This window comes from Gossypium hirsutum, chromosome A13 (genome assembly GCF_007990345.1).
Source record: "Gossypium hirsutum isolate 1008001.06 chromosome A13, Gossypium_hirsutum_v2.1, whole genome shotgun sequence".
Classification (NCBI taxonomy): domain Eukaryota; kingdom Viridiplantae; phylum Streptophyta; class Magnoliopsida; order Malvales; family Malvaceae; genus Gossypium; species Gossypium hirsutum.
Window position 1 is genome coordinate 94190727 of NC_053436.1, and position 13390 is coordinate 94204116.

A 13390-nucleotide genomic window follows, 5' to 3' on the forward strand; every position below is an offset into this window, starting at 1 on the left:
TATGTTGGGTACATGACTTTTGTATGGCATGTCTTTACTAGTAGCAGTGGAATTCATAGCTCAATTAAAGAGTTAATGATATCCTCTCATTGGCATTTTGTGGATTGATAAATATGGAATGTGATCACAGGTTGCTTGCTCTTGAACAAGTAACTTATCACAGTCATTTGTTGACAGTGATCATATTAATAATTAGGAAGACACAATGGTGATAATGAGATAAAATATGATTGTACTGAGTGAATAGATTTAACTCAAAGGAATCAAGGATATCATATGAGTGTAACACACACAAGACGAGGCCATTAGACAAAGCAGTTGGATGAATTGCTTTCGTAAAAAATATATAATAAGGAGTTTCTAATCATGGTACTTCTTGTGGACTGACTCCATGATTAAGTAATTACGAATCATCAGAACGATGCTTCTGGACATAATTGCAATTACTAAAGCCTGATTGTATATGTCTGATTGGTCCTTTCGCTAGTTCAACAAAAATCGATCGGACTGCATTTGAATCAGAAGCAAATTCTACGACTTTGGGAATAATTTAATTGAATTGACTTATTCAATGTGGAATTAAATTAGGTGGTCGTACGAATTGTTCAACTGAAGAATTTGATTAAAGAATTTTCTTAAAAAAATAATTTGGAAAATCTAAGTGATTTTTTAGAAAAATTAATTTTGATCAAGTAAAATTAAATTAATCAAATCAATTAAAATTAATATGATATTTTTGGAAGTTAATTTTCAAGTCAGACAATTGGCCTGAGTAATTGAACTTGAAAATTGGACCTGAGATCATAAGTTGAGACTGAGAGCCTAAAACCGAGATCAAGACCCAAAAATTGATTGAACTAGGCTTGATATGTGAAACCGGGCCGGCGGTCCAACCGGTGGCAAGACCAGATTGATTGGGTCGTCACTAGCCCGGGCCGAACCGGCAGTAGTGGAACCGATTCAGGGTGCCATAAAGGTGTCACACCTGCATCACCGGACACGGTAATACCGGTGGCGCGACGACTGCGTCCCGATGGCCGACGTCGGTTGGTCATCGGTGGTTGAGCAGTGGAAGAGTTACACTTCTGCTAGGACTCTACCAAAGAATTTGATTTTATATTAATTATTCCAAAAATAATATTATTTTAATAATTTAATATTAAAGTGATTATCGTAATATTAAATTTAATTTAATGTTTATCTACAAGATTTAATATTAAATTTAATCTAATATTTATCTTGATAAATATTATATTAATTTAATATTAAAGTGATTAAGTTTAATCATAATTGAATTCTCTAAACTCTCCCTATATAAAGAGAGTCTTGGGTCATTATTTCACATACTTGAATTCAAAAGAAAGTTGTAGAGAGAAAATTCTTTAAAGAGATTATTCTAGAAAATTTCTAAAGATATTTTTCTGATTTATAACTTGACCCAAAAGTTAAGAGAAATTACAAAATTACCTAACTGATAATTTTGGTGAAAATTTTTCTGATTCAAAACGAGCCCACATTCAACAGACGTTAGCTTGAGGATGATTATTTATGCAAATTAGTAAATTTTATTTTGGAAAAAAAATAAACTCTGGTTTTTCCCTAAATTTATTTTCCGTTGTGATAAGTGATAAAAGTAACATATTTTAATCCCATTCTTAATGCGTTTTTGATGATTATTTATGCAAATTGGTGAATTTTACGCTCCTAATCCTTTGAATTCATGTTTCTATATTTAGGAGAGCATTTTGGAGCAAAATGAGCGAAAATCAGACATAATGAGCAAAAATTAAGGAGCCACATGGGCTGGACACACGGCCATATGCCAGACAGTGTTGATTTCACGACTTGCATCCCAAACATGCAGAAAAACGCAATTTTTAGGCTTTCTGAGCATTCTAAAGTTTATAAATACCAAATAGAAGAAGAGAGTATGGGGCAATGAGAGAATATTGAAGAAAAAAACTCGAAGAACACCATTGGAGCCAACTCTGAACCAAATTTCCATTAAGATTGAAGACTTCCTTTTAAGTTCTTTTGAAGTTTTTATGAGTTTCTTTATTTTTTGTGGTTATTCTGACTTTTAGATGTTTTTATTCACAATTATGAACTAATTCCCTAGATATCTAAGGAAGATGAGCCCTATGATGAATTCTATTATTTTATTTCTATTTTATGCGATAAATACTTGATTATTATTCTCGTTATGTGTGCTTATCTCTTGTTTTAATATTTACGGGATATTAATTCATGTTTAATGTGCTTAAATCAGAGGAGGAAAAGTCTCTGTTTAAGAGTAGATCTAGCATAATTGAGTGGAGTTGTATACAATTCTAGAAATAGGACAACATAAATTTACCAGATTAGAGTCAAATCTATTTGGGGAATCCATAGATCGAGTTAATGCGACAATAGGGGTTTTAATTAGAAAGAAATTTCAATTAATCAACCTAGGGTCAGCTGCTCTTACTTTCATTTAGGGAGTTTTACGGATCAAGATACCAAGTGATTAAATCGTTTAATTTAGATTCATAATAATAGATAAAGTCTAGGTGGATTCTTTCCTGGGTATTGTTTCTCTTATTGGTTATTATTCGATTAATTTCATGATTCATTCTCTATTGAGTTCTTTAGTTAGATTAATTTAGTAATCTTAGTTTAAAACAATCACTCCAATTTGTCGACTAAATAATAGGATAACAGTAATTACTAGTACGTTTAATCCTCGTTGATATGATATCTCTACTCACCATAGCTATACTATTTATCGATAGGTGCGCTTGCCTTTGCCATATTTTTAGTTAGTAACGGGAAAACACATCATGCTGCGTTTTCGAAACCTATTTTTTCCAACACACATATCAAATCATATCATATCATCATATCAGAAACAAATGGTAGTGGCTTAAGCATGAAAAATGATGCTTACTTTATCTCACAAACAAACTGCACTCAGATTGATGACTTTGGATAACTATTACCCACCCAACACCACACAACATCTTTCATCCATTACAAAGGGGGATTGCTTACCTTATATGAATTATAAAATAAGGAAAATTACAATACATGGAAGTAAGATGGAACTTACTTGAAACTCTAGCACAATTTACAAAACAGGTCTCTTACCTTTATCGTTTGGACCTTCATTAGCTTTTTGAGCTAGAATGAAAATAATTAAATATATCAGATAATCAATCTATCAAATTTCATGCATGCAATAACCAACAACACTTAATCCAGAATCAAGAAGTTTCCTTCCTCCCACACTATATTAATATTTATGCATGCAGAACGAGAAACACGTAAATGACTTAAAAAGTAACCTACGTTTCATCAGTAATTACCAGTGAGCTGGTACTAACGTATAAGTTAGCTGAATATTGTGAACCTTTACTCTGAAGAGGTTTTTTGAACTTAGGTTTTCAAAGAGTTTCAGAGAAAATCAAGGAAGATGAAAACGTAAAGGTATTCAAAAAAACCATCGCTATCCTTATATATTTAAGCACGGAGATAAGAAATAGTGAGAAAAATCAGATAATTTTAGTAACACTCTTAGTTCCCGCTTATCATCTACAATAGTCTAGTTTCTTTCTAACTAAATCTCAACTTAACTAACCAAATTTCCATTTTGAAATAATAAAGAAATCTGAACAACTGTGAACTTAGCGAGTTCACCTAAAGCATTTGGGTTGGGTGGATACTTAACAAAAGAGTTCGCCAAACCATAGAACCTGCCAAAACTAAGAGTTCGCTAAATGACACAATACATGTAATTATATACCTAGTCACAACAAACATTTTACTTATTTATATCTATCCTTATTTTACCAATTATATGCCAAATAGTAACCAGATACAGAGACTTCGCCGGGCGGGCTGTCACATTAAGGATACTAATTTGATGGAGATAAAGAAAAAGAATAAGTTGATTATACTAGAAAGCTCGTTTTTTCTCATATGATTATAATCTCAAACTTATGTATGAAGTTTATAAAACATCCTTTTTCGCCATCATGAAACTTGAACTTGTGAGCGCATAACCATTGTCAATTGGGTCCGAGTTATACTTGAACTCATGATTGTTTCACCGTGGACTAGGAGCTTGAGTTGCAATGTAATGGGCTTCTAAGGTGATGGTTCCATCCCTATACGATAGATGAAATGTGTAAGTCTTCGAGCGTCATCGTATCACCGTAAACTCAAACATACCTTAAAATTATCACAATGTTTACCTCAAACACAAACACAAATAAATTTTTCTTTCAAATTTCCAACACCAACACACAAAAAGAAAAACAATTTTTAGATGAAAAAAAAGCATCTTACAAGGCACACTTTTAGCTCCATGGTTGCCATCTCAGCAGAAAATGCTTCCTATAGGACGCGTTTTTACTTTCTTTCTTCAAAATCGACCTATTTCTTCAAATTTAAAAAAAAACGGCCTGGATCCATAATTAACTTTTAAAATTAGTCTTTTTATTTAATTAACCACTCTTACATCTATATATAATTTTTTAAATTCTTACTATTGATTCCATTCAGGGTTGATTTCAAGGCCAATTGAATAGAGATTTAGCTATAAGAATTATTGAATTGTGTCAAAGACAATAAAGGGTAGTTATCCAATATGTCTCGAAGGAGGCTAATACAATTGCACATGGTCTTGCTGGATTGATGAAATGATTTCCTGTTGGTTTACATGCTTTTCAGGATATACTTTTAATGGTAGCGGATCAATTACGAAAAAATAATTCTTTCTCTAACTTAAGATACTATAGTTAATATGTAATTGTTATTATTTTATAAAAAAAAAAGTGTTTTTAAACCTAGAACCTCAATCCAAACGACATCGTTGGTAAATAAGGAAGCAAAAGATTTCTAGTCCGTCGGATCCATATCGACCTGAAATATTCCAAGTTCTAACCGTCCATAACTTTCTCCGATAACCACCAATATATAAACGAAATTCTCCTTCCAAAGCGATCGCGTGTTCCTCCTGCCAGGCCGAACAAAGAAATCGATCGCTAACTCGGAGCTCCGAACCTAACCCTAATCGGACCCTACACTATATCCAAGAAGTAGAAGAACAAGATGTCAGGCGTAACCAATCAAGAGGAAGACAACAAACCCGCTGATCAAACGGCTCACATTAATCTTAAAGTCAAAGGCCAGGTTGGAAAATTTCCCAATTCCCCCCTATTGTTTTAATAGTTTTTTCTGTGGTTTGTGGGTTTTTAAATTTATAGTGATTTTTTTTATAATACAAGAAAGATTTTATATTAGGGTTTTTTTTGGCTAGATTTCTTTGATTGGGTCTAGTGTTTACCTTAAATTAGAAAATTATGAATTAATTTTTTAAAGTTATTTTCTACTGCTATAGTATGCTCATTACTTCGTTATACTATACTTGAAGAAACTTTTATTGAAATGTTGACAGTGAACGCTTGTATGATCGTCTTTCTATTATATTTTGTGTGTTTAGAATTAAACCCTTTTATTATTATTTATAATAATGCCATCTCTATGTGCTGTTTTCGTGAATTCATGATTGTCTCTCACGGAGCACAGGCTGGTAATTCAAACAGTTTACTGCAAAGGTTATGCTTTAGTTAATGGGAACGTAAGGAAAATCATGCTTCTGTGCTTGAAACACCTTGATAAGAAAGACAACTTTTTGGGAACATTGTTGTTACTGTACGGTTAGATTGGATTATGTTGCAGAGCATTGCTGGGTTGAAATAATGTTTTATGTTATGTTACTCAAAATGCTTATTCATATATTTGCTTGTTATAGGATGGGAATGAAGTTTTTTTTAGGATTAAGAGAAGTACTCAACTGAAGAAGCTGATGAATGCGTACTGTGATTGACAATCAGTGGATTTCAACTCTATTGCTTTCCTGTTTGATGGCCGCCGTCTGCGAGGGGAGCAAACTCCAGATGAGGTCTCTCGCTCTCTCTCTCTCTATATATATATATTTATGTGTACATTGTTTTATTTGTTGTTTCTTGCTTTTTATGTGTGTTTTTGTTACTACAGTTGGAAATGGAAGAAGGGGATGAAATAGATGCAATGCTACATCAAACTGGTGGTGCTATGGCCTAAGTGGCTAGTTTTTAGGTTACGTAATGCGGTAGGATTTAAACGGTAGTACTTATGAAATCAGGATCTATTAAATATAACCTCTAAAACCTATGTTGGTTGGACTCTTCATTTTTCTAAAACAAATCCATGTTTGACTCTTTTAGTCGACATGGGTTTTATTCTTCTTAAAAAACAGATGGAGCGTACCCGTGTTGGGCATCTGTTTATATCCGGCATTCATCTTTGAGTCCGAGTAACATAGCATAAACTATGTGGTGCTGTCTGTTATATGCTTGGTGACTGTTTGTGGATATTTTGAGTAGTATGCATATATGGGTGTTTATGGAAAGCTGTGTTGACAAAATTCTTTTATCTGTTTTTTCTTATTGCTTCACTAATCACCATTGCCGGGCATTTCCTTAAGCTTCAGATTACTAACATCAGAACTGGTATAGGGTGTTCGATGTCACATTGATAACAGGCTAATCAATTAGAAAAGGGTTAATACTTCGCAACTTAAACTTGGTTGGTATTATAAGATATTTCATTTTGGATTCGATTGGTATAGAATGTGATGACATTGAATCACGTGTCAAGTATTAATAAAACAAATAAAGATTTTAAAAAAATAAAAACTATTGTGTTTTGAAAATGAAACTAGATAAACAATTATTTAGATTATATTTAGATTCTAATCATCAATTTGATGAGATTCATTTTAGATGATTTCTTTTTAGTAATTTTATACATTTTTAATTTTTAATTATGAGTTTTCATGTTTATATTATCCTAAAATAAAAAGAATTTTTTAAATATATAAATATTTAAAAAAAATTAAAATTATAAAGTTAGAATAAACATAGATGCGATATGAATATATCATATGGTATGGTATTGATTGTTAGTGTCACCGTCATATTTTAATATATTAATGTAAAGGTATTAAAATATAATAAAATTCAAATTTAAGTATTAATTAAATATTTTTAAAAATTTGAATTAAAAAAAATCAGTTTGTGATTTTAATTTTTAATCAGAAGTAGAGTAGATTAGAAATGTTGAGTGGTGTGAAAAGATTTAATATTGATTTTGAGAGAGAAAGAAATAAATGATTGATGACCAAACAAATAAAAATGAAATACATGAATAGAAAAGGAGGCCTTGCAACATATTTTAAAAGCTTTCCCAATATCTATGCACTCAGTCTCCTGTCCACAAACTACTTGTCAATGTCAGATATCCATGTGCAAATATAATATTTCACTTTTGATTAAATTCTTAAACATTATGTATTCAATATTAAAATATGAGATATAAATAATGATAATGATAATAATAGCGAACATTAAATTGTATTTTTCATGATCCAAACAAGTAGTACATCATGAAGCCAAAAGCATATAGCAGTTTCAACAAAGTCGATAACAACAGTGCAAACTGAGTTTGCTTATTTAGGCTCTTGGTGCCAGCCATAATCCATAGAAATTCCAACTAAGCTGAAATTGTGTAAACAGTACCTGCAAGGTACAGGGTTCTATTAATGAAATGCTAATGCAGAACAAGGCACTGTTGTGTCCCAGCCACCATAGCATGGTGGGAAGTTTCGGTGATGCCATTCTCTTTTTCAATAGATTGAGCTTTTGTATCAGGCTCCTCAACATTTTCAGTTGCATCTTTGCCACCGCCAATGGCTTCAAAGATAAGTGCATTCACTTCATCAAACCTCTCGTCAGAGAGAGATACCTCTGCAAGTAGCCTCCAAGCATTTTCGTCGGACGCCTCATCATAGTCCTTCCTCCTCTTCAACACCATATGACCACTAATTTCCCACACAGCCGGGTTCACCTGGGTGTCCAAAAGCTCTACGCTCACTTCCCCAAGAGCTTGTTTCTCAGCATAACACTGTTGGTTCAATTGACATTCCAAATTCAATTGTAAGCACTAACAGTTACGATGGAGATGATAAAAATGGTGCTAACCATGCTGCTTCTACTTTGTTACCTGAGGGAGGAGGAAGATCCGCTTTCCACAATCAGAGATGAGGACATTGTACGCTATGTTGTTATCTTGAAGGCAAATGCACGCCTCAGACACTGTGTCAGACAAGTCTTGAAGAGTGTTACCACCCTCAAAGACAACACCTCTGACCGGATACTTTAAAAGCTCTGAGATGATGACTCCATCATTCAGAGTGGTTATCTTCTTGGTAGGAGCTTTCTCAATGGGAAAGGCCACAGCCAAGTAGTAAGCCTGCAGCAATTGCAATAGTTAAAAACCACCTTCTCTTTTTCAGATAGGACATAAACTATATCTATTTAACAGTTTAAAAAGTACATGAATAGTACCAAGTTGGGAGGTTAGATACCTGGAAGTGCAGGTGATTGATTGTAGCAAATGCACCCAAGCTGTTGTAACCCAATCTAAAGTACGGATTCCCAGCTTCAGCTGCCATATAGAGCGCAAGCAAAAAGCTCTCACGGTCGATCCTCTGAGGCAAGCATTCAAGAATTCGAGGGATCAACAGCACATGTCCGTATTCAATAGGACTAACCTGTCAAATTGTATACAAACAATGTTTAACCATACAAGTCTAGCTTTCTTCATCAACCAGTTAGTTCAACAGTTTAAATAAGTACAATAACATACGTTTATGGCAACAACACTTGGGTGATTCTCAACATCAATGGGAGCATTCGGGAAGAACTGAACTTCACCATCTTCACTTGCTTCAAACTGGAAGAGCACCTCTTCTTGTCCGACTTTGGTAAAGTTGAATTTGTTCCCATCGAAGGGCTGGAGAACCTTATCTACACGGAACTCAGTTGGCCTCTTCTTAAGGTGGCGGCCCTCGTTCAGCTGAGCAATAAAGCCATATTCACCAGGAATCACCTAAAGAAGCATAAACAGAGAAATTTTAGAAGGTACCAACAACTCGATTCACCATAAAATCTATGGTTTTTCCAATTTCAGATAAACAAGTGAAGCAAGGGAATCGAAAAGGAGCCGAAAAGAAGACCTTGGTTTCACAGGCAGTAACATCATATCGAAAGAGCCCTCTTTGCATGCGATCCTCCCACTACCATAAAACCATAAAGTATTTGTTAACCTCTCTATTTGTAAACACAACAGTCGTTAATCATAAATTGATAACAATGGTCTTAAAGCTTATTCACCACAAGCTTAATAATAAAATTTACCTCCCCAAGAACGAGAGAATCAAGAAAAGCAACCGGAGGCTCTTTGTTATCACTTTCAAATGCATCTTTTTCACTCTCCTTCTTGAAAGCATATAAAGGAAGCTTTGCTCCTATAAACCAAACCCAGTTCTTCAAATACATCTATCAAAATTTATCCAAAAGAGCAAGGATCAAAAAGTAAATTTAACAGATACCTGAAATGCAACAGTTTCTAAGGCAATTCTTCCCACATCCACCGCTCCGGCGAGCAGTCTCTTCCGCCTCATCCTTTTGATAATTCGAAACAACAGTAGGAACCCTCTTAATACTGAGCTGAATCATCTTTGCTACTACTTCTCTTCTTTATTTATCCAATAAGAGATCAAATAAAGAAAACCCCAAAAAAACAACGAAAAACAAGCTTCTTCGATAGTAATATTTTACAGACTAATAAGCTAGCTAAAAATAGGGTACCCAAACTCTAAAAGACAATCCCACCACCAGCAAGGAAGAGGAGATCGGAAGGATTGCCGCCTTCGGAAGGCAAAGCTCCACGCCCGCCGTGCGGCGAAGGGTTGCTCTCGATCACACAACCCTTACGTCGTCCAGCTCGGACATGAAAAAGAGACCGAGAAACTTTGTATATAGCCGTGATGTCCACAATGTGTAACCTTGGGTGTTACCCCCGAAATTCAAATAACCAACCTTCAAACTACCTTGACCAAATATCCAAACTCTCTGAGTTCTATTACCAAACACCTAGTGGCCACCCAAAGATTCAACCTTTGCTCTTGATTTTTATTTTCAGCTGGTGTAGGAGATATATATACTAAATTAATAAGAGGGGAGTGAAGGAGAAGGCAAATAGTGTGGTGTCTGTTTTCTCAAGGGATTGTGGCTATAGTTTGGGCGAAGTGGGTACTAGAGGAAGCTAGTGGCCCAGGTGCTTCCTTCAGGGTTAAATTTCTATGGGCTTCAGGACAAATTACTTGACAGAGAGATATGAAAAGGAAAGAAACAAAGAGGGTATTTCTCAGAGTTTTATTGGGTTTTTTCTTCTTCAAACCATACGAGGGAGCCTCGAAAGGGACAAGGCGGAGCCGGTGACGGTGAGTTTGGGGACCCTCGTCAGACCTCTGTCTGATCCACAGTAAACAACACCTTCAACAATTTATGCCAGTGGCGGAATTAAAATCCTTGCGCAATCAGGGTTTTCAGTTCTGTTTAAAGAAACGAAAATGATTGAAATCCCAATTTCCTGGGAAATGTAGGGTTAATTAAAGCCTTAACCACAACACACGTTCCCTTAATTATAGACCAAATCATCATACCATAAAAATAGTAATAATAAACTATAGGCTAAACTACCCATTCTCACTCTAAAATAACATCACTATTTTTTTCTACCCTCCAAAAAATTATTTATCAATTTACTCCCTCTAAATAAGATAATTTTGCGAATTAGTTATTATCACTAAAATTTCTGTTTTCTTTTAACGAATTGCTTATGCCCATCAAATGATTGACATGTGATATTTTTTTTACTGAATTTCAACTAAAGTTTTGGAGAAAAATTTTGGACTAATTATAGGGAGGTCCCTGAACTTTAGTCAAAAGTTAACAAAAAAAATGCCATGTGTTAGCCACTCAATGTGCTAATGTGCAATCCCAACAATCCGTTAAAAGAAAATAAAAATTTTAACGATAGTGATTAATATGCACAGTTATCTTATTTGGAGTGACTAAATTAAAAAAAAAAATTCAAAGTGATCAAAATAGGACAAACTTTATTTTAGAGTGACCATGGATATAATTTACCCTAAACCATAAATTTAGTCACTAATGATTAATTAAAGTTACATCTTGGTCATTGATTGAATCTTAAGTTGGTTAAAGACATTGTTATCCATATAAAAATATGTAAGTTCAAAAGCGTTGAAACTTATTTATTCTTTTATTTATACATCATTGTATGAAAACAAATTACATATTTGATCTAACTAAAAAAAATCACTTTATCCTGATCTTTAAACTTTTAAAAACTACTTACTTCTCTTAGTCATTAAATTTGTAAAATTTACTATATAATCATTAACCCTACAAATTTATTATGTTATGATCACCCTTAAATTGTATACTAGACCTTATAAATTTTCTTTTGAGTAAATTGAATTCTTTATCTTTCTTTTTCTTTTTTAAACTTTCCTCTTTTTTTTCTTGGAAAATAGAGAAATAAAAAAAGTTAAATTCACTAAAAATAAAATTGTAAAGATTAGTTATATAATTATTTGACTTAAAATTTCATTTGAAACGATGGCATTAATGTGTTACATTAGGTTTTTACACTTTTAATGGGAGTTGTAAATTTTAAAAATTAGATAACCAAAATGTACTTTTAAGAAAACATAAGTTATTATAATTTTTCTAAAAAAAAAATCAAAGCACTCATCTATTTATCTATACAATATATAAGTTCTTTCCTAAGTTTTGGTGAAGAATTTCAACTTAATTCGAAAATAAAATTAAAAAATTTAAATTAAAAAAAGTTATTGCAATAATTTTCATGAATAGTATTATAAAAAAATTTAAAATAAAATGGCTTAATCCAGAGGAGATTCGAGGGGGTTGGCATGGCCCCAACCCCCTTAAAATAAAAAATTACTATTTAAACTCTTTAAATTTTTTTAAAAATTTTAAATTAATAAAGATAAAATTACACTTTGACTCCCCTAAAATTATAAAAATTTAATTTAATACTTTAAAATTTATAAAGATATAGATTATAAAAAACTAAAATTTTATCCGACCTCCTAAAAAATTGCTCTAGCTTCGCGCCTAGCTTAATCTACAATTTAAAATAAATTTATAAATAATATAAATAACTATTAAATAGTTGAGTAAGACTTATAGGTACTAAAATAAAAATTTTACTAATTTCTATTTGCTTTTTTCTGATCCATTATATTTTGTATGGAGATTTTTTAAAGTGTTTCTTTAATTTGATTGATTAATATTATGAATGTATGACATAAATCTATATAGAATACTTGGTACATTGGTAATATAAAGATTTTTATACTGATATTTGTTACATTAATAATATTTTTTTATTCTTTAAAAATATTATTATATCATTAATATTTTTATTATATAATAAGATTGAATTGGTCGAAATTTATATAATAATGGATAAGAATAATACCAAAAATGACTGGAATGTCCTTTCAAAGGATCCATTGTCTCCAGCAAAGCAAGCATACAAAATAGGAACTTTCGTCTCCAGCTCAACGACATAAATGGTTATCAATCTTTGAAGGGATATAATAAAATAAGTGGTGGCCATGCCTCCAACCCCAATCTATATATATTTCCTTTGCTTCACTACTACTTTGTTAATAGCTTTATCGCACGGGAATTATACGTATTTATTTATTTATTTATAAGATAATGAAAAAATATAAAATAATTTCAAATCATATTTTAAGTAACCGTAAAATATTTTTTAAAAAAATTTATATTGTTTAAAAGATTAACACGTCGTAGAACTATAATTTTTATGGTTTTTTATAAAAATATCTTAAATTTTGAATAATTATAAAAATATTTATTCTTTTTATTATGCATGTAAATGACTTAAAATAACACTAAAAGTAGGTGGTGCCAAAGAGATTAACGCCAGTAACATGTCACCTCAGTCATAGAATTAAAAATTATTTTTTTGTGGAATCATAGTAAATGGCGCAATCTGTATATATATTAAGGAAATACTGATATTTCTCAATAATTGGGGAGCTAAAAAAATAAATAATGGTGGTGAAATCTTAGAGAATGATGCCATCACTTTATTTTGTTAGGGTTATTTTTTTTAGTTTTTTGTAATTTAAAAATAAAAAAAATGTTATTTTATTTAGTGGAGTCATAGAGAATGGCGTCACTAGTCTAATCTGTCATACCTTTTTTTAAGATATATATTTTTTAAATCTGTCATACCTTTTTTTAAAATATATTTTTTAAATTTAAATTTAAAAATGATTTTTTATTTGGTGGAGTCATTCTCTTTAGTATGGTCAAATAGTTACATATAACCCTAATAACAGATCATTCTAAGTTAAAGAATTTTTTTAAAATTA

At 32.1% G+C, this 13390-nt stretch overlaps 1 protein-coding gene and 1 pseudogene across 1 annotated transcript; one reads left to right on the top strand and one right to left on the bottom strand.

Annotated features, from left to right (window-relative positions):
- Positions 1 to 4847: 4847 nt before the first annotated feature.
- Positions 4848 to 6433, top strand: LOC121212481 (small ubiquitin-related modifier 1-like; annotated as a pseudogene).
- A 978-nt stretch (positions 6434 to 7411) lies between these two features.
- Positions 7412 to 10563, bottom strand: LOC107919728 (GDP-L-galactose phosphorylase 2). Its single transcript, XM_016849113.2, has 7 exons — positions 9476 to 10563; positions 9282 to 9391; positions 9101 to 9160; positions 8731 to 8973; positions 8450 to 8635; positions 8086 to 8334; positions 7412 to 7986 (listed from the first exon to the last, which is right to left on the bottom strand). Exons 1-7 carry the CDS (start codon positions 9600 to 9602, stop codon positions 7633 to 7635), a joined length of 1329 nt encoding a protein of 442 aa, XP_016704602.2. The 5' UTR covers positions 9603 to 10563; the 3' UTR covers positions 7412 to 7632.
- Positions 10564 to 13390: the final 2827 nt, after the last annotated feature.

What these genes read in the sequence shown, in the direction of transcription:
- LOC107919728 (XM_016849113.2), bottom strand. Translation starts at nt 9,602, where the DNA reads ATGATTCAGCTCAGTATTAAGAGGGTTCCTACTGTTGTTTCGAATTAT. An exon ending in ATTCTCTCGTTCTTGGGGAG is followed by an intron (nt 9,161 to 9,281) that starts GTAAATTTTATT and finishes GTTTTATGGTAG; the next exon opens with TGGGAGGATCGCATGCAAAG. An exon ending in TTACTGCCTGTGAAACCAAG is followed by an intron (nt 8,974 to 9,100) that starts GTCTTCTTTTCG and finishes ATGCTTCTTTAG; the next exon opens with GTGATTCCTGGTGAATATGG.